The sequence below is a fragment of the Vulpes vulpes genome, chromosome 4 (genome assembly GCF_048418805.1).
Source record: "Vulpes vulpes isolate BD-2025 chromosome 4, VulVul3, whole genome shotgun sequence".
In the NCBI taxonomy this organism is placed as follows: domain Eukaryota; kingdom Metazoa; phylum Chordata; class Mammalia; order Carnivora; family Canidae; genus Vulpes; species Vulpes vulpes.
The window spans coordinates 99,518,501-99,537,697 of record NC_132783.1 but is presented as its reverse complement, the minus strand read 5'-3'; the positions used below and the strand labels follow the sequence as shown (position 1 = coordinate 99,537,697).

Sequence of the window (19,197 nt, the reverse complement as noted above, 5' to 3'; positions counted from 1 at the left end):
CCATTAGCTTTGGATCTGCTGTATCTGAGCTCACAGGAGGGCCCTGTGACTGTCACTGGGGGAGCTTAGGACCATCATGGGTACCATGGCTCTTCCCAAGGAGCTCCTGGGTGCTGGGAATTTCAGCTCTCATAAGTAAACCCAGACATGTGGAAGCACATGTGCCAGGCACTGTGCACACTCCTTGCACATCCAAGACCTTGCTTCATGCTGATGGTGGCTATATGGGCCTTGGGGAGTTGAGATGTTTTGATAGGCAGTGCCCACTTTTCCACACCCTCTCTTCTCACGGACCTCTATGGAACTGGACAGAGGATAAATGAGCTGCAGTGGCAAATGCATATTGAAACCTGGCTCTGCCTCTTACAAGCCCCGTGACCTTGGGCAAACCCTTTTGCCCTCTTTGAACTCTGTTTTCTTCTAGCAGGGAGGGTCTACCTGAGAAGTTCAGAGGATGAAATGAAATAATGTATGTGGAAATGTCTGACCTATAACTGACCAACAATAAATGCTGAATGAATGAGTGAGTGGATTAGTAGGGAGACCAAGTGCACCAGGCCGGGAGCTCCGGTCCTCTGCTTGCTGTACCCCTTTCTCAGCACATCCCTCAGGAGGGCCTCCCACAGCTCATGACTGTCTCTGGGACACTAGCGAGGGATCTGGGAGGCAGCGTCTACTTTCTTTTAGAGGAAAGCCCTTTGAAGGTCACGGCCACCATTTCTATCCCAGAACTTTCATTCATTCAACCACAAATGCTCTGGGTACCCGAGACCTATGCTGAGCCATGAGGGCAACTGACAAATAGTCCTGACCTCCTGAAGCTCTTGGGCTAGCGAGGAGGCAGGTAGGTGTGGAATTGCTCTGTTGGAGGGTGGGAGGAGGAAGGGATGCCAAGGGGCGAAGATAGAGTATGTGAGCCCAGTAAGACCTGGAGGTTTGAATGGAGGCTTAAGTGAAGAAGAGGAAATGCCCAGGGAGATAGATGGCAGTGAAGGAAAACTTCCTGGAGGAGGTGGTTACTGAGCTCGACCTTGAAGGATGAAAGAAGTTTCCCAGGTAGTGTCGGGCATTCTGTAGTGGGGAAAAGCATGGCATGGGATTTGTTCAGTTTGCCGTGACTGTCCCATTGAGAGCACCTGGATTTAGGTTGGATAGGCAGCTTCCAGAATTATCCATGGGGGAGCCTAGAGACCACTCCCCTCTACCTGCCTTATACATATGCTCCACTTCCCTCACAAGAGTCCCTCACTGCTCAACCCCACCCCCAGACACTGTCCTCTGGGTCCCACATATCTCCCAACCCCACCCCCTGCCTGCTGTGCAACCTCCTCGAAAGATCTCAGCCCCCAGAGAATGTTTTCTTACCCTGCCTGTCCCTTTCTGCAAAGTTCAGCACTTTGTCTGCAGGGCGCAAGCTTGCCCTCCGCTCAAAGGTGAACGTTCCTGGAAGCCCCAGCCTGTTTTCCACTTCAAACAAAAGGCTGGAACTCACACCTCAGTCACCACGCACAGCCAGACCGCTGGGCTTCCAACTTGGCTGGGCATCCGTCCGTAAAGAGGAGTGGGCCCAGCCTAAATTTGGAGATGTTAGTTGGAAACTCGAGTGCTGCTAATTCAGGCCTTCCAGCTTTGTGTGCTTCCCACTCTTCTACACAGAGTGATTCGGCTGTCTCAGGGAGGAGATTCAGAGCCCTGCCTCCCACCGTCCTTTGTCCAGATCCGATCCAGGGAGAGAGGCCAGAACCATCTGAAAGACCTGCTCTTCAGAAATAATTTAGCAAGTTCCTACTGTGTACGAGGGTCATTTATAAGTATCATTCCTCACAACATGTCTGTGACGCAGGGGTCACTGTCCCGGTTTGGTGAAATGAGGAATCTGACGTCTAGAGAGTGGAATTAACTAGCCTGAGGTCACATAAGGAAGTGTTAGAGTTGATTCATCTTCTGACTCGAAATCTAGTACTCCTTGCCCGGCATCCCTTGTCTCCTAGGGAGTTCACACATCTGCTGGGGAGCCTGAAATCTCAGAACCAAAGGCATAGATCGGCTTTGGAATTTGGCCATGCAAAAACTCTTCTCTTATTCTTGGAGGTCCCCACCCCTCTTCACACCAAACATTTAAAATGCACCATATCCCACATTAATGTAATTTAAATTTAACTATATTGCAGTGGAGTTGAGTGGCAGTAGAGTAGCTGACAGGTTTTGTACACATCTGCAGGGACTCCTTTCTGTTGCAGGTGATAGAACATAATCTCAACTACTTTAAAGGAAATGAGATATTATTGGCTCACATCACAGTGAGGTAAAGAGCTTCAGATACTGCTTGGTCCAGAGCCCAAAGGATGTGACCAGAACTTGGTTTCTCTCATTCACTTCCTCTTGGCTTTCCTTCCTCTGTGTTGGCCTTGTCAGACAGAGTTTCTCCTCATGGTGGTAAGATAGCTGCCTATGCTTCAGCCTTAGGGGTTCCTCAAGTTTAAAGCAGCCTATGTTTTGGGGGGATTATACGAGGGTCTTGAGGAGCACTCTGATTGGATGGCTCAGGCCACATACCCAGCTCTGCACCAGTCCTGGGAAATAATGTTTCATTGGCCAGTTCTGGGTCTCTTGTTCTAGTAGAGTTGGGGTGGAAGCCCCTGGCTGTAGGGTAGTGAGTGGGGGAAGGGATGGATTCCTGAATGACAACGGGAATCTATTACCTAATTAGTGGGTAGGGAAGGAGGCAGGGGCCAATATGACAAGTCCACTCCATAGATCCAGGAAGTGAAATTAGTGGCGACAAAACTTGGGTCAGGCCTTCTACTGCCCCCTACTCTACTGTCCCAAGCCTCCATCACCTGTCCACACCCTGTCCACGTAGCTCTGCCCCTCATAGCCCACCCTCTCCTTCTCACCTCCTCCTTCTCTTGCTTTCTACAGCCCGATGGCACCAGCAAGGAGTGTGTATTCATTGAGAAAGTCCTGGAGAACAACTATACAGCCCTGATGTCTGCCAAGTACTCTGGCTGGTACGTGGGCTTCACCAAGAAGGGGCGGCCCCGGAAGGGTCCCAAGACCCGGGAGAACCAGCAGGACGTGCACTTCATGAAGCGCTACCCCAAGGGACAGGCAGAGCTGCAGAAGCCCTTCAAGTACACCACGGTGACCAAGAGGTCCCGACGGATCCGCCCCACGCACCCCGGCTAGGCTGGCCTCACCGCAGCTCCCCAAGGCTGCCCCCAGGCCCACACTCACACTCACAGAGAACTGCATCAGAGGAATATTTTTACATGAAAAAATTAGGAAGAAGCTCTATTTTTGTACATTGTGTTTAAAAGAAGACAAAAACTGAACCAAAACTCTTGGGGGGAGGGGGGGTGATAAGGATTTTATTGTTGACTTGAAACCCCCTGTCTATGACAAAAGACTCACGAAAAGGGACTATTGTCAACGTACAGGTGCTTGTCTCTCTCTAGGAACAGACAACTTTAAACTAGTGCCCAGAGGAGATTTTGAATGAGGAATACAACACTTTAAGAAACCAAAGTCCTTTTTCCCAAAGGTTCTGAAAGCAAAAAAAGAAAAAAGAAAAAAAAAAAAAAAGAAAAAGAAAAAATAAAAAAGAAAGCAAAAAAAGAAAAAAAGGGAAAAAAAGAAAAAAGAGAAAGTAGTACCCACCCCCAGACTCCCCCCTCTTTCCCAATCCCCTGTCCCTGCCCCAAACTCCAACAAAAATCGCTCTCTGGTTTGCAGTCATTTATTTATTGTCCGCTGCAAGCTGTCCCGAGACACCGCGCAGGGAAGGTGTGCCCCTCGGAATTCTCTGGCGCCTCGACTTCCGACGACAGACGGCCTCGTCCAATCAAGTGACCCTGCATTGCTCGCAGTTCTGGAGGATGCTGCTATCGACCTTCCGTGACTCACGTGACCTAGTACACCAATGATAAGGGAATATTTTAAAACCAGCTATATTATATATATTATATATATATAAGCTATTTATTTCACCTCTCTGTATATTGCAGTTTCATGAACCAAGTATTACTGCCTCAACAATTAAAAACAATCGACAAATTATTTAAAAAAAACATGAGGTGAGTGGTGGCGGGGGGTAGGGCTCAGGTAGGGCAGGGGGGGGCCCCTTTGTGTTTCCTTCTTCTGGGCCTGCGCGCTTGGCGTGCTGAGAGCTGGGGCCTCGCTCATTAGTTTGCTCCTTCATTCATTCGTTCACTATTGACTCACTGTACCGCACTGTGCCCCACCCACTGCTCTAGGCCGTGGGAATGCAGCCTGAGACCTCTGCTTCTGGAAATCCTTGCCCTCACAGAGATTACGTTCTCACGAGTCGTTGATTGGATGACTGATTCAGGCATATGTTCACGTACATTTGCTCTGCATCCATGTTCTACCGTGCACTGGGCATTTATCCAAAAACATACCAAAAGCGTGCCGGCCTCCAGGGAACTTCACTGATTCACTGATTCATTGCTTCATTCATTAACTTATTGATGGAACCACTCATTCAACAGATATTTAGTAAGCACTTACTAAGTGCCAGGCACTGTTATAGGTCCTGGGGATTCATCAAAGATCAAAACAGCCCAAGAAGCATGTGCCTCCTGGAGCTTACAGTCTAGGGATTGTTGCTTGAGTCATTTATGGAGACTGCATCCAGATTTCTGCCAAGCACAGGCTGAGCAAGGAGCAGTGGGCCTCCTCCTGTGCCTGGTGGTGGAGGGGTCAGAGGGCCCTGGGTAGGGTGGAGACCTGGTGTTTCTCTCCTTAGATTCCCATGGGCAGGGTGCAAGGAGTCTGTCTCTTTAATTTCCAGGGGCCCTTTCTTCTAGGTCTTCTCAGGGCCTGGTTGGGATGTAGGGAAGAGGCTGGCTTAGTCTTGGGGTGGGAAGCAGATTGGGCAGGAGGCTGACTGAAGAGGAAGATGCCTCCTGTGGGGTCCTGCTGCTGTCACCTGCCTCCCTTGAAACCACCTCCTGCCAAGACCGGCCAGGAGAAGTCCCCAGTGAGGCCCTACAGAGAGGAAGGAAAGAGGAGGGTGGAACACCTTCTCTGCACAGGGCTTGGGGCTGGACCGGGTCTTGGCTTCTGACCTGTGTGTTCCCTCTGCAACCCACCTCAGAGCTCAGGCCATGCACAACTCTTGGTTCTGTCCTTTCTCCCAGCATTATGTGGATCTCTCTCCATCACTGAAGCCTGTCCCGTGTCACAGCGTGTTTGCTTGGGTCTTTGTGAAGCCCTTTCAGATGCATGATCTCACAACAACCTGTGAGGAAAATATTATCATTATCCCCAATTTATCGATGGAGGAGACTGAGGCTCAGAAACATTTAGCAGCTTCTCCAAGATCACAGATTAAGAAAGCTGGGGCTGGTGTCCAAATTCTACATTCTCCAGAGTTGTAGTAGCTACCACTTGGTGAGGGCCTACTGTGTTACAGATGGCCTGCTGGGGACTTCATGTGCCCTGCCTGGGCATCCATCACATGTCCCGATGTGGGACATGGGTACTCTTGACTGAAGCTCAGAGAGACCATCAACATGTCCAAGGCTTCAGGGAGTGGGTGACTGAGTCTGAGATCCCTGGGGATAGTAGTTGTGATGGTGGTTGTCATTTACTAAGCACCTACTGTGTGTCAGTTCCTTTCACACTCTGTCATTTAATTTAAACAATAACCCTATGAGGTGGGTGTGCACTATTTTTTGCACTGAAAGTTTCAGAGAATTGAAATGACCTGCCCAAGGCAATTCAAACTAGAGAATTGTGGAGTCAGAATTCAGTCAATTATTTATTTATTCATCCAGTCAATAGGTGTTTAGTCTGTGCCAGATGCTGTTCCAGGGGCTAGAGATACAGCAGTGAACTGAGCAGAGCCCCTGCCCTCAGGGAGCTTACATTCCACTGGAGAAAATCAGAAATAAACCAAATAGGTATAAAATATGTCAGATAGTGGTAAATCCTAAAATAGGGTGAGGGGATGGAAAGGAATGGAGATGCTGTTTTAGCTAGAGTGCTCATGGAAGTGGGGGGAGCAGGGGAGTGCACAGGCAGACACGGAGGGGAAGAGCATTTTGGACAGAGGGAACAGAGAGTACTAAGGCCTGGAAGCCCGTCATGGAATAAAGAAGGGCCAGGGGTGGAACATGGTAAATGTGGGGCAGGCAGAGTTTTGGAGGGGGCCAGACCACCCCCAGGGCTTTCATTCAGAGTGAGATGGGGAGCCACGTGCGATATGCCTTACACTGTCAGGGGACTGCTCTGGCTACTGTGTGGAGCAGGACGGCAGTTTCCAGCCTGGGACCGCCCGCTGCTGCTGGCTCTGCCCACCGCCTCCCAGGCCGCGGGCTCCCTGCACACCCAGCACCCTGCCTTTGCTCCATCTCATAGAGCAATGGGGCCGGCGATTATTTTCATTTCCTGCTCCTCTAGAGACTCCCTGTCTTTGGAAGATGCAGCCCACTTCTGCTTACTCTAGACAGGCTTCCTGGATAGTTCCTGGGCAATGTGAACTATGTTAATGATAGGCACAGTGGACTGGCGGGAAGATTTCCCAGCCACGGATGATGTCTTAGGATGCTCGCTTGATGGAGCTAAGAGAGTGTTTTCACAGTCAGGCTGAGTAGGGAAACCTTTCAGAGCACCTATTATGTACCTAGCACACTCTTATTGAATCTACCCTACAGTCTTTGGGGTGGGCATTTTTAGCCTTACTTTATGGAGCAGGCTCAGAGAAGTACAGTCACTTGCCTGAGGTCACACGGCTAGTTAATAAAAGAGCTGGGATTTGAGCCCAGGTCTATTGATCTCTAGAGCTTGGAGCTCTTGGCACCTGTCCAGGGTTTCAGACTTTCCCCACTTCAGGCCCTCCCTATCCTGTCTTGGTGTCCATCATCACCCAGCCCACCAGAGGGAGGAGGCAGATATAGACCACATTCCCAGACCCCTGATGACAGCTCTTCTCCTACCCCCTGGACTCTTTCCCGATGTCAGTGTCACAGAGAGTCCAGGGATCTGGGACCCAAGGCACCTGAGTTTATTTTTAGCTTGGCAGCTTTGCCAGCTATGTGACCTTGAACGTCTCCCTCATCAATCCAATTGTTTTTACCTTGCAGGGCCGATGTAATATTCAAAAGAGAGAGCAGAGTAAATAATTGGGGATTATTCCTGCCCAGTAAGAGCTGGAAGGCACCCAGGCAGGTGTTTTGCCCTCAGTCTTCTCTCCATTTCTCTTTAACCTCATTGCTTTAGAGAAGAAGCAATCACAACCCAGACAGGTAGAGCAACTTGCTCCAGGGCACCCAGTGAGTTAATGACAGAGCTCATTAGATGACCAGTGAATAGTGATGATAGTGATTAATAAACATAGTGGAATATGGCAAAGGGAAATGAGTCAGAGTTCTTCTAGGGAGTTGAAAGCAGTTCAGTGGCTGGCCAGGTTCCTCTTAGCATCCTTCCCAAATTTGCTTCTCTGACCCAAGAAAGCAAAGAGCAGGGAGGAGAAGGCTGAGGTTTCTTGGTCCCAGCCCCTACCCCTCTGCTCTTCAGCCCCATAGTGGTACCATGTGACAAATGCCAGAAGTGAGTAAAGATGGAGCCTTACCCTAGAATTTCAAGGGGCCAGTGTGCAAGAATAGCAGGGTTGGCCCCCAAAAGGGAGAGAAATGGGTTTGAGGATGAGGGTACTCTCTCTACCTACCTGCCCCAACTTTGGGCATTGTTTGGATTCAGTTTCCTCCTCCCTCTATGGCCACCCATTCCCTGCCCACTGGCATGGGAGAGGGAAGTTCATTGGGCACCTACCCTAGACTGACCCTTATGATCATAGCTGTGCACATGCCCTGTTCAGGATAGTTCCTAGTGCAGAGTGAGCTCTTGCTACCTTAGCTATTACTGTGATCTCATTTCACTGGTACCAGAACTTGGCAAGATACATGTTAGGAGGCCTGTTTTGTAGATGGGGAAACTAAGGCCCGTAGAAGACTGTGATTGGACCCAGGTCCCATGGTAGCAAGTGACAGAGATGAGATGTGAACCCGGGCTTCCCTGTTTCTACTTTCCACTACTTCCTCACTGTTCCTCTTCATCCCTTTGTGGGAGGTAGAGAGGGCAATAAAGCCCCAAAACTTGAGGCAAGAGAAATAAAGTGCCCCTCCCTATTGGGAGGGAAGGACATGACACCCAGGAGAGGCGGTGTCTGGGGGTGTTCTCACCAAACCAGGTGAGCCTGGGCAAGGGGAGGCAGTAAAGGCCTAGGCTGAATGCAGGAAGTTTGGGAGGGGATGGAGATGCCTTCCTCAGTTGCCCACACAGCTGGAGCCTAACAAGACTCTGAAGCTTGAAACCCCATAAAGGGGCAGAGCCCTCCTTTCCCAGGCACAGGATTCGGGCTTCCAAAGAAACAATAGTGATTTAGGTGATAAGATGGGAAGGCTGCTCCCCAACCATGCAATTAGGTAGTGGATCTGTTACAAACATTAGGCGAGGAGTTGGGACCAGATGTCGGTGAGGCTCACCCTCGGCTGTCCTGTCCCAGAACTGCCTGGCCTCCTGGCTGAGGTTGCCAGCTCTGGCAGGAGGGAAGGTGGCAGGTAGCCCCGTGGTGTGGCTTCCTGCAGAGCAAGCCAGTGATTAGCCAGACATTCCTCCCTTTCCTCTGGTAGCTTCTCAGACCTAATTAGCACTTGCTAGAATTTCTGCCCACCTCCTCTGCTTGTGGATGGAGCTACTCCTTCAAGGTTCCAACCTCCCAGGTTGACCACTTGGAGGCTGCCAGGCCCTGGATTGCCCCCTGGGGTGGATCAGAGGCACTGGCTGATTTTGAAAGTCTGTCACAGACTGAAGTCTCATTTGCCCGCCTCACACAGGGCTCATGGTCATCTGTTAAGCACCAGCTTTGTGTGGGCATTTTACTCACTTCTTTAATTCCCACCATAATTGCCTGAGATAGCTATTTTTATCTGCTTACTACCAAAGAGGAGATTGAAGCTCAGAGAAGGGAAGTCACCTGCTCAAGTTCATCTGACTCCCCAGATCCTGCATAGGACTATCATTACACCACATAGCAGCATCCAGAGGAGTTAGCGTCACCTTTGTTTTAAACAAGGTTCGAGGATCAGAGAAGTGACCTATTCAAAGTTGCATAGCTATTAACTAGGGAAGCGAGGATTTGAAACTAGGTCTGTTATATTCTAGTATCTTACCTCTCCATTCCTCCCAATGCTCTACTTCTCTCCCTATGTTATTTGGGATTCTTTCAGTTACAAGTGACAGAAACATATGAAAACTTACTTAAGCTGGTAAGAGAATGTACCGGCATCAGGCTTCAGGCAAAGCTGGATCCAAGTGCAGTCTTCTACTCTCTGCTTTCTGCTTGGTTGGCTTCGTTCTCCAGAGGGCTTTCCCTGTAGTTCCAGGCTTATAACCTACTGGCTTAATAGCTTCAGAAGAAAGAGAACATACTTTTCCCAGAGGCTCCAGTAAAGGTCCCAGGACTGATTTTCACTGGATCAGTTCTCTCTCTTGCATATCCTTGAGCCAATCACTGTGATCAGGATAACAGAATAGTTAAAGTAGCCAGATGTAGGTCATGGCCGGATCCTGGAGCTGGATTTGGTGAGACATGGGCCAATCCACCCAACCATAAGGTCTGCAAGTCAAAGAAGGGGTGGTTTCCCAAAAGAATGTGGAAATGTTCTTACCAGAAGAAAAGGGGCAAAAGCCAGAAAAGTCAATGCCAGTGCTTGTCCACATGGGTGTACATCAGAGTCCCCAGGAGGGCTAGTTCAGATACAGATAGCTGAGCATCACTCCTGTAAGTTCCGCAGCAATAGGCTTGGGGGTGCGCCCAAGAATTTGCAAGTTGCCAAGGGCTGCTGCTGCTGCTGGCCTAGGATTCTTTAAGAACTACTAGCCTGAAAGAAAAAAAAAAAAAAAAAAGAACTACTAGCCTGCCTTACTCTCATTCTCTCCATCCATCATTGAATGCTATGTGTTTCCATCCAGGACTTCAGACTAGGGACACTACACCCCAGGCTATGCAAGGGCTTTCCAAGAGATTCATGGGTACTATCATCTTGAGGAAATCAACTTTCCTGAGTGCTTTCCCCTAGATTGATCTGCTGAGGGATGCTCCTGTGGTTGGCAGGCTCCCCTTTACCCCAATCTTTCTACAAAGTCCCTCCTGCACTTTCCGGTAGGAGGTGCGCTTCTCACCCTGCGTGCATCTCAACTGTGACCATTATCTGGAGTGTAGGAAACTCCAGATCATGCATTGAAGGGATGCTAGTGTGGGGAACTCCCTTTAACCATGGCACCATGAATCTGGGCAAAGTCTTTGTGCTTGTCCCTGTCTTAATATTTGTCTATTCTGTCACAGGGCAAATTGTGCATTTTGTTTTGGTCCCTGTTGGGTTATTCTGAACACAGGTATATTGCACAGTGGGGTATACTGGCAATTTTTCTTTAGTTACTTTTCCTCTTTTATTCCCCAAATGTTCTAGAACTCATCCCCTACTAAGGAGTATCTTGTGAAAGGAAAAGAAATATTGGTAATGGAAGTATCTTATTCAGGAGACACAAAGTCATGGATAAGTTCTATTCCTTATCTGCCCATCCGTCTATCCACCTGCCTGTCTATCTATCCATCAACTCATCCATCTACCTATGCCTATTTACCTATCTATCTACCAAGCCATCTTAGAATGACAATATTCACAACCTGGAAAAAGCATTCTGGGAAATACGAGTTTGGGACAAGTGCACCTGCTATGTTGCCACTGCTCTCAGCAATGAAAAAGAACCTGGTATGTTTCCCATCCATTCTTTTCTTGGTCCGTGTCTCTGTGTACTATTTTGTCCAATCAAGTAGGAGCAGGTAAAATGTTCCATGCTTACTTCCTCCAGGCCATCTTTGAGTAAAAGATCTTGTATCAGGTGGAAGTTATTGCTTTATATTTTCTGGAACATTTGTTTAGACTTGTAGGGGAAATATTTTCCTTTTAACTTTTGCAGAAAGATTACTGGCTACTATAGATCTCTTATTTGTATATCTCTTATTTGCTGCTGCCTTTTCACTTACTCATTCTCAGTGAGTATTTATTAGATTTAGGTGAATTTAATTGTGCGTGACATGGATTCTACTGAAAAGATATAATTTTCAAAATTACGGGTTTTATGAGTAAAAAAAAATATGTGAAGACCCCATTCTAGTCCAATGCATGCACTCGGCACCCACAGAGAGACAGTACAGCCTCAGTCTGGAAACACTGGCTTGCTTGCAGCTGGGAGTACAGAGGTGCCACAACATAGCCCCCTGTGGGGACCCTAAGAGGTGGCCCTTCGGGAGCTCACAGTTGAGTGCTACGAACAAGAGGACCATCACGCAGTAAGAAAAGAGTGTGTAGGTGGAGACTCAGAAGTGTTGGATGCTCAGAGCATGAGGGGACAAACTGGGCGGGGAGTGAGGGATCAGGAGACTGGAAATCTGAGTGGAGGTTTAACTGCAAAACAAGGAAGGGCAGCCCACGCAGAAGGAAGAGCAAGCGCAAAGGCACAGAGGAACAAAACCCTGTGAAGGTGTGGCAGGAGCCAGCAAAGGTGAGGTCCAGTGGTGGGAGGTGTGACCGGGAGGGGAGAGAGGCAAGAGAGTTAAGGCTGTGGCTTCTGTAGGCCCCCATTTTTGCATGGCCCTTCTTCACGGCACACGTACATCTGTGTTCACGCTCACCCTATCTGCACCAGCACTTATAGACCTCCAGGTCGTGCCTCTCTGCCGCCCTCCCTCCTCCTTGCACCGTTCTCTGAGCGCCTACTCTATATTGGCTTCCTGGGAGATGAAACAATGAATCTGGCAAGGTCTCTGCCCCTGCAAGTGCTACTTGAGGAGACAGACCGTTCACAGTGACCACACATTGTGACACATGACTCAAGGGACAAGCATAGCACAAAGTGGGAAGCAGAGAGGTCTTCCCAGAGGAAGAGCCATGGAACCTGAGACCTGAAGAATAAGAAAGTGTTGGCAGGAATTGGCGGGTGTAGGAGGAGTAAGCTTTTAGGCAGAAGCAGCAGCATGTACAAAGACCTGGCTGGAGAGAGTTATAGCCTTCAGAAGAGCACAGAAAGGGGCCAGGAGAGGATTTATGATTAGAGGAGTGGCAACTTGGTTGGCAAAACCCGAGCGATGTCACCAGAAGATTCACCTTAGGTCTCTGTTTTGTTAGGGGAGCCTGGGGACCCAGGCTGAAAGACATCGATGATTGTGGTGGGTACTGCCTCAAGTACCTCTGGAGGATCTGAAGAACCAGGCGTGGTTCTGTTCCTCCTAGATGTCACCTTGTGGTTTTAGCTGCCATAAGGTGGTCTGCATCAGTGGTTCCCAATGAGGGTGACTTTGTCTCCCTGGACACGTGGCAGTGTATGGAGACGCTTTCAGTTGTCACAACCAGGGGGCTGCCACTAGCATCTAGGGGCAGAGTCCAGGGGTGCTGCTGAATAAACAACTCATAATGTATAGGCCAGGTCTGAAAACAAAGAGTTATCTGGCTCTGAACATTACTTGTGCTGAGGCTTAGAAAACTTGTCCTAGATCCATTCTTTCCAGAGAGGGGCAAAATAATGAATTTCTAATTCTTTCATTTCTGCTGTGTTAGTCAGCGAGGAGCCCCCTATGAACTAAGAACTTTCCACCATGAACAGTTTGGTTACCCCAAAGGTAATTCATATAGGAAAGGCAGATGTTTGATTCTTTCTCTTTAGTTACCACCATTCAGAATAATTAGTTAACGGGCATCCTCCAAAGATGACCAATGCATTTTTTTCAGTATTACCATGGGAATTATCAAAAACTTAATGTCTTTCAATCCATAGCCGTCATTATTCTTTTTGAAGGTCAAGCTCCCCTACCTTTCTTTGGCCAGTAAGTGCTCCTTTGGACGGCTCTTGTGTTCTTTTGTTGTTGTCTTAGCATTCGGATGGCTTCTTTGCTTCCTGGGCAAGATGTCCCCAGTTGATCTTGCACATTTCCCACCTCCTACCACAGGATCAGCTACTTCTTTCAGATCCTGGCTTCATTTTCGCAGAGAATGTCAGGGTTCACAGAGGGTGGAATGAGGTGCTTCCTATGAAGCAGTTCGTACAGTGCCTGGGACATAGTGCTGTGGTTTTGAAGACAGGTTCTCTGCCAAGTTTCTTCAACTTCCTTTCTCCCCTCGACCTCCTGTACATTCCAACACTTGCTTTCTGCACCTCCAGACAGTTTAGGGTGAGGTCTGAGTATAATGAGGGTTCAGGTAACCCAGGGGAGGTTTGCAAGTAGTGCTTTGTTGGGCAGAGGGACCTGCCAGCCAGGAGAGCACGTCCATGAAAAGCCAGGATAAAGCAGAAGAGAGGAGCAATTAGCTAATTCAGGAGTCAAGGCCCTGCTTTTGTTTTCACTGTCAGTTTTAATCCTGCCATAACCTTTGACCTAAGCCTTGGGGCAATTAGTGCCTGCTAATGAAGTGGTGGTGGGTTTGAACTTCTCCTTTCCTCTCCAGGCTGAGTCAATACTTTGTATTTTAGCACACCTAATTGAGGTAAAAGGGTTTATTTAAGTTAACAAATGATTATTTCCCACAATTGTATCTCCGCCCCAGTGAATAGGCTCTTCAGGCATCCTATGCTTTGTCTGCAGCCAAAGCCTGTATTTTATTCACCGCTTTGTCCTCTTCTCTCTGTCCTTCTTGCTTCTCTCTCCCTCTTCCTACCCCTCCTCTTGCTCTCACACTCGAATTTGGTAAACTCAGTGTAACTAGCATTCACACACCACCTTAGGCAGGTGTTAGGCAGGCCTGGCCTTTAGATCCTAGTACAATCTGGCCCATCCCAAAAGGATCTCACAGCCTAGTGACAGAGACAGATAAGTTACAAATCACACTGCAGTGTGATAAGGGCAAAGTAATCCAACAGGTCCAAACGAAGCTAGACAGTGTGGAGTGATCTTTTTGCAGAAGAGTCTAGAAAGGGAGAAAAGAGTGGAAGCATTTGAACCTTTAGACATAAGGCTTCTGAGACCAAAAGGGTCTTTATCCAAGTGGCCTGAAAGATGGCTATTTAAAGTGTTTAAACGAATGGTTTAAAAGAAAGGTGGGAGACTTCTCACTACAGACTACAGACTTGGTTCATGTTCCCTGCTCCCCCGGGGGACTTCAGAGAAGCCTTATGTCATCTTCATCCTCAGCAGCTGAGTCTTAATTCATCAAAGCCAATGTCACTAATTGCATTCCCTGTCCCTGTGTTTGGCTTAATAAGGGGCCTATGACTATAGTCTGGCCAATGAGCTATGAGGGGAAATATGCAGGTAGTGGTGCCAGGTGAAGTTTCTTAGCTCTTGTAAACATACGTAAGGAAGTCATGATCCTTTTTTCTGAGTCTGGATTTTGGTGAGGATGTGGTGGCTGGATCTGTTGTAGCCATCTTGCTACCGTGAGGAAAACCAGGTGCTGCACAGACAATGGAAGAGCAAAGTGATGGAATAAAATTGGGTCCTTGATGTCATGGTACAGCTGCTGGATTTAGCCCTGTGGGGCCTTCCTTGAGAATTCTCATTGTCTGATACAACAAAATGTTCTTGTATTTAAGTCTTTTTTAATTGGTTGCTGAAGGCTTCCCAACTGATGTAATGGAGGAGAGAGAATTTGAAGAATGTGTCCCAAGGAGAGGGAGAGGGCATTTTAGGAAAGGCATGTAGACAAAGGTGGTGAGAAAATAGGAAGTGTACATAGTAAGTGTATGGAAGGCCTAGTTCTCAGAGGGGAGGTAAGACAGCATTTGGCCAGGTTAGGCAGCACCTCATGTCCCTTCTTTGCCACCCTCTGTCCTTCCATTCCCCCTGAGGGGGGTCCTCTTCTTATTCCTGTTTATTCTCCAAATGTACCTGGGAGGGAGATGCAGGTAATGCCATCTTAGTGTAGATATAAAATGTGTATTCAGTATTCACTCTGTGCCAGACCTTGTGCCAGGCTGAAGTGAATGAGTTCCCCCCCTGAACGGAGCTCCCAGTCCAGGGACAGAGACACAAACAAGAACCTCTGATCCTAAACATGTGTTTGGTTTCAGGGGAGAGAGTTTTAGATGGTTCACAGACTAACATCATGGGTGAACATTAGTTTTTATTTTGATAGTTATGAGTTTATCTTGAATTTTATATGTTTTTATATATGACAGAAATGCAAATTTTCCTTTAGAATGTATTTAAGAAATAAAAAGAGTTAATTTAGGAAAACTAGTTGGTAGTGGTGTGTGGATACAGTAAAACTTGCACAATGATAATTAAATAATGTGCATGTGTGCATATGTGTGCATATGTGTGTGTACGTTTATCTGTTCAGTCTTTTTTCAATCACATGGACTTGTGTTCTTTTAGGAACTACTGTTTCTGTGCTTTATGTGGTTTCTCTGGGAGATGCCATGTATATATGACCTTCCCTACTCCCACTGTATTCAATTGGTCAGGATTTTCCCAATCATGAACAGCCCCACTCCAGTGGCCGATGTTATGAAATACGAGGCTTGAGAGCTGTTGGCCTATTCCTTGCCCTACCAAGGACACTGACCTAGACTGACAGAGGCAGGCAAAAAGGAAAAAAAAAAAAAAAAAGGAAAAATAGCAGATTTAGTCAATTCTCATTACTCATGGTAGTTATGTTCTATAAACCGGCCACAAACTGAATTAGTGACCACTGACCCATTGCTCCTAGGGGAAATCAAGGGCAAGGTTCCTGTAAGCCCCTGGTTGTAACATTTTCATTAGCTCATCAATATATAACCTTGTTTTATTTGTGTTTTGGTTTAAAGACACCTCATTTAATATATATTGTTTATCCACTGACATTAAACTCATGGTCAGTCATGCCATACCTTATGCCTGAATGAAGCTGATCTAGCACATGTGTTTTCTCTGTAAGGCACATCCCAGCCTTCTTGCACTTAGGATCGCTAAGCAGCTCTTCAGAACTATGGTTGGGGTCCATTTTCAACAGTGAAATCACCATCAAAAAGCACTAAAATGAGAAAAACGTGGCACTAAATAGACAATGACAAGGACACTTGTTTACTTTATGAGAGCAGAGACGAGCTGGCCACCTCATGTGACCTAAGCTGGGAATGTGTGTGTTGGATGACTCAAATTTTTTACCACTCTGCACATATCCACGAATGACTGTGAAAATGCTATAAATGTTGATTTGGGGGTTGCAAATAAATTTTAGCAAGTAAGTGAATTCACATATACAGAATCCATGGCTATAAGATAGATGGATAAAGAAAGAGCCCACTTTCATCTCTGGTGGGAGTTTGCGTCACTGGCTCTAGCAATTTCTCTGCTTTTCTTATGGTTTGAATATTCCATTTTTGTTTGATTATATATTTCCAAGTCCTTTCTACATCCCACCCCCTTTTGTTTTACCCTAGGAGAATTCAATGGGAATTCTGTTGCTTGCAACCCAAAGAGTTCGGACTTAGTAGAGAAAACCGTTGGCACATAGTAGGGCCTCAATGAATGTGGTTGTCTTCCTTTATGGAATGCAGGGTTGGCTAAAGTAACCAGTGAATGTATGTCACGAGAGAGGCAGTGGTATGGAGAAGGAGGCTTTATAATGTAAAAAATCGAGAGCAACATACTTCCAATTTTTCCCTTTACCCTTTGCAGCAACAGCCACTTCTTGCCATGTTCCAGTACAGATGGAAAAGTCACTGAATTACAAACCCAGTTGCAAGCTATTTTTGGTGGAGTTGTGGTGTGTGTGTGTGTGTGTGTGTGCGTGTAATGTACGCATTGGGATTCTTGGCCACTACCTCTGTTTGTATCAGCTGTCAGCAAATCAGAGGCGCCATACACGTTTGTCATAATTCATTACATTAATTAACCACGTTTGAGAACTGGGCGCAGGCCAGAGGGGATGCGGGGGAGGGAAGCCTCCACATTGTTGTGTCTGAACCTCCCCGGTCAGAATTTCCACAGTTTGATGGGCTGCCATCGCCTGCACATGTGTCCCCTGACACTTGGACCTTGATGAAATCATCATGTTTACATCTTTGAATATTCCCTGCAGATGATGCCCATGGCGGGAAGCCAGAGGCAGAGAGCATCCCAGAACTTGGCTCTGGAGGCCCATCGCTGTACCCAAAAGAGTTTGGAATTACCCTGACGTCCGATACCAAACTGGGCATCCTTCTCTAGCCCATCCCTCTCTGGCCGGTTCCATGGGCAGACTGCCTGGCCTAGGCCTTCTGCAGGACAAATGGTGCCAGCTATACCACTCTTACTCAAGACCCAGTGGGGTAAAGCCATCTTCTCTTCATGTCCCCCATTTTAGTGAATGGTGCAGTTGCTAAACTCTGCTCCTGGTCTTGGATCCTGCAGGGAGCTCTTGACTCTTGCCACATCCAATCAGCCTCCATATCCCATTGATTGCCTTTGTTACCATCTCTGGGGGTCCTTACACTGTTCAGTTTTGCTTCACTACTGCCCAGTCTGGGCCTCTCTCATCTTTTACCTGGACCACAGCAAAAGTCTCATCTTTGGTCTCCTCTTTCACTCTTTCTCCCTTCCATCTTTCCTGCAGGTTCAGCCAGAGGGACTTTTCTAAAATGCCAATATAAGCAATGTCACTCTCAGGCTGCTTTCTCATTGACCTTCAGATTCTTTACAGTGCTTAAAAGGCCCTTCTGGAGCTGGCCTTGCCAATCATTGATTTCTGTCCATTTCCAAGCCTTATTCACTGGCCTCTCTATCCAGTTCTACCAATAAATTTCTTTTGCCTAAGTTAGTTCTGTCCTATGCAACCAAAGATCCCGATTCTTGAATCATCGAAGTTTCTATTTGTTCCATATGTGAGGTTAAGAGCAATTTTTTTTTCAACAAAAACATTCTATATCTTATTATGACTCAGTCACCAAGCCACCAATTGATTGGTGTTTAGCTACAGTCTTTCTGCTTAGAAACTAGATTCTTAGTGATGTCATTTAACACTAAGCAAGCACCTTGATCGAACCTTACCTAAAGCAAGACCAAAAGCTTTGTAGTATCTTTAGTCAACAAATTCTCCTTATTTTTGAATTAAGTTTTCTGTGACTTTTAACTTGACACAGACATTGAATAACAGACTATTTTGGAGTAAGGACAATGCCTACTTCATCATGACACTAGTTATATGCTAGGGTGAACTTTTATTTGTATTATTCAGGCCTATTATCAACCTAAGGAAGATCCTTAGTTTAGTGAAGAGAGTAATTACCCTCTGCATATTACTTACAATTCATAAAGCACTCTCACATCCATTGTCTCATTTAAACCTCTCAACCATCCTGGGAAGTGTGATTGTATCATTTTATAGATGAGAAGACAGAAGTTCACACTGGGAGAGAGGCAGAGACACAGGCAGAGGGAGAAGCAGGCTCCCCGCAAGGAGCCCAATGCAAGACTCAATCCTTGGACCCCAGGATCATGACCTGAGCCAAAAGCAGGCGCTCAACCACTGAGCCACCCAGGCAACCCTATGTTCAGGGATCTTGCTAGGGGTTGGGACATACATTAGCAAACAAGAGAGAATGCCGGGTCTTTAGGAGCTTACTGCGTCACAGAAGACACAGGCAGTGGAGATATGTGTAATGGGGCGTCTCTTCATTTAGAGTGTGAATAGCTGGTCAGGAAGCCACTGTCGGAGGAGCCCCCACCATCCCAGCATCTGTGTCTGTGTAAGATTCAGATTGTAGGCTTGGGTGTGGTGAGGGGCAGCTTAGAACAGATACAGTAGACTGTGCGCAGTGGAGAACAGAATCCTGCAAGAGGGAATTAGAACTCTATTAGGAAGGGGAATAGGAACAACACATACTGCTCTAATTCAGGACGCTTGAGCCCCTTACTGGATTCCAGGGTTTTCATCAAGAGTTACAGTTGCTACATTCTAACATTTATTAAGTGATTTCACAATTTTGAACATCAGATTTCTGTCCCTTTCAGTCCCTTTTGACTTATTCTGGAAACATCTTCTATGAATGCCACTAAACCTGTTAGGGAGAAGGCAGAGGCTAGTGAGGCGGGCCAATGCATTGTTTCATCTTCTTCTGCAGAAATGTTCATTCCTCCTATATCCTCTCAACCCCTCCCAAAGCAGTATGATTAATGGAGTCTGGCATTCTTTCCCCCTGCACCCAGATTAAAGA

General features: G+C 47.1%; 1 protein-coding gene across 1 annotated transcript in view; it reads left to right on the top strand.

The window, feature by feature from the left end:
• Positions 1-4,047, top strand: part of FGF18 (fibroblast growth factor 18) — a 34,125-nt gene extending 30,078 nt beyond the window's left edge. The window contains exon 5 of the mRNA XM_026010354.2: positions 2,923-4,047. Within this exon, the coding sequence (XP_025866139.1) occupies positions 2,923-3,189 (267 nt within the window). The 3' untranslated portion in view covers positions 3,190-4,047. The remainder of the gene's footprint in view (positions 1-2,922) is intronic.
• The last annotated feature ends 15,150 nt before the right edge of the window (positions 4,048-19,197 follow it).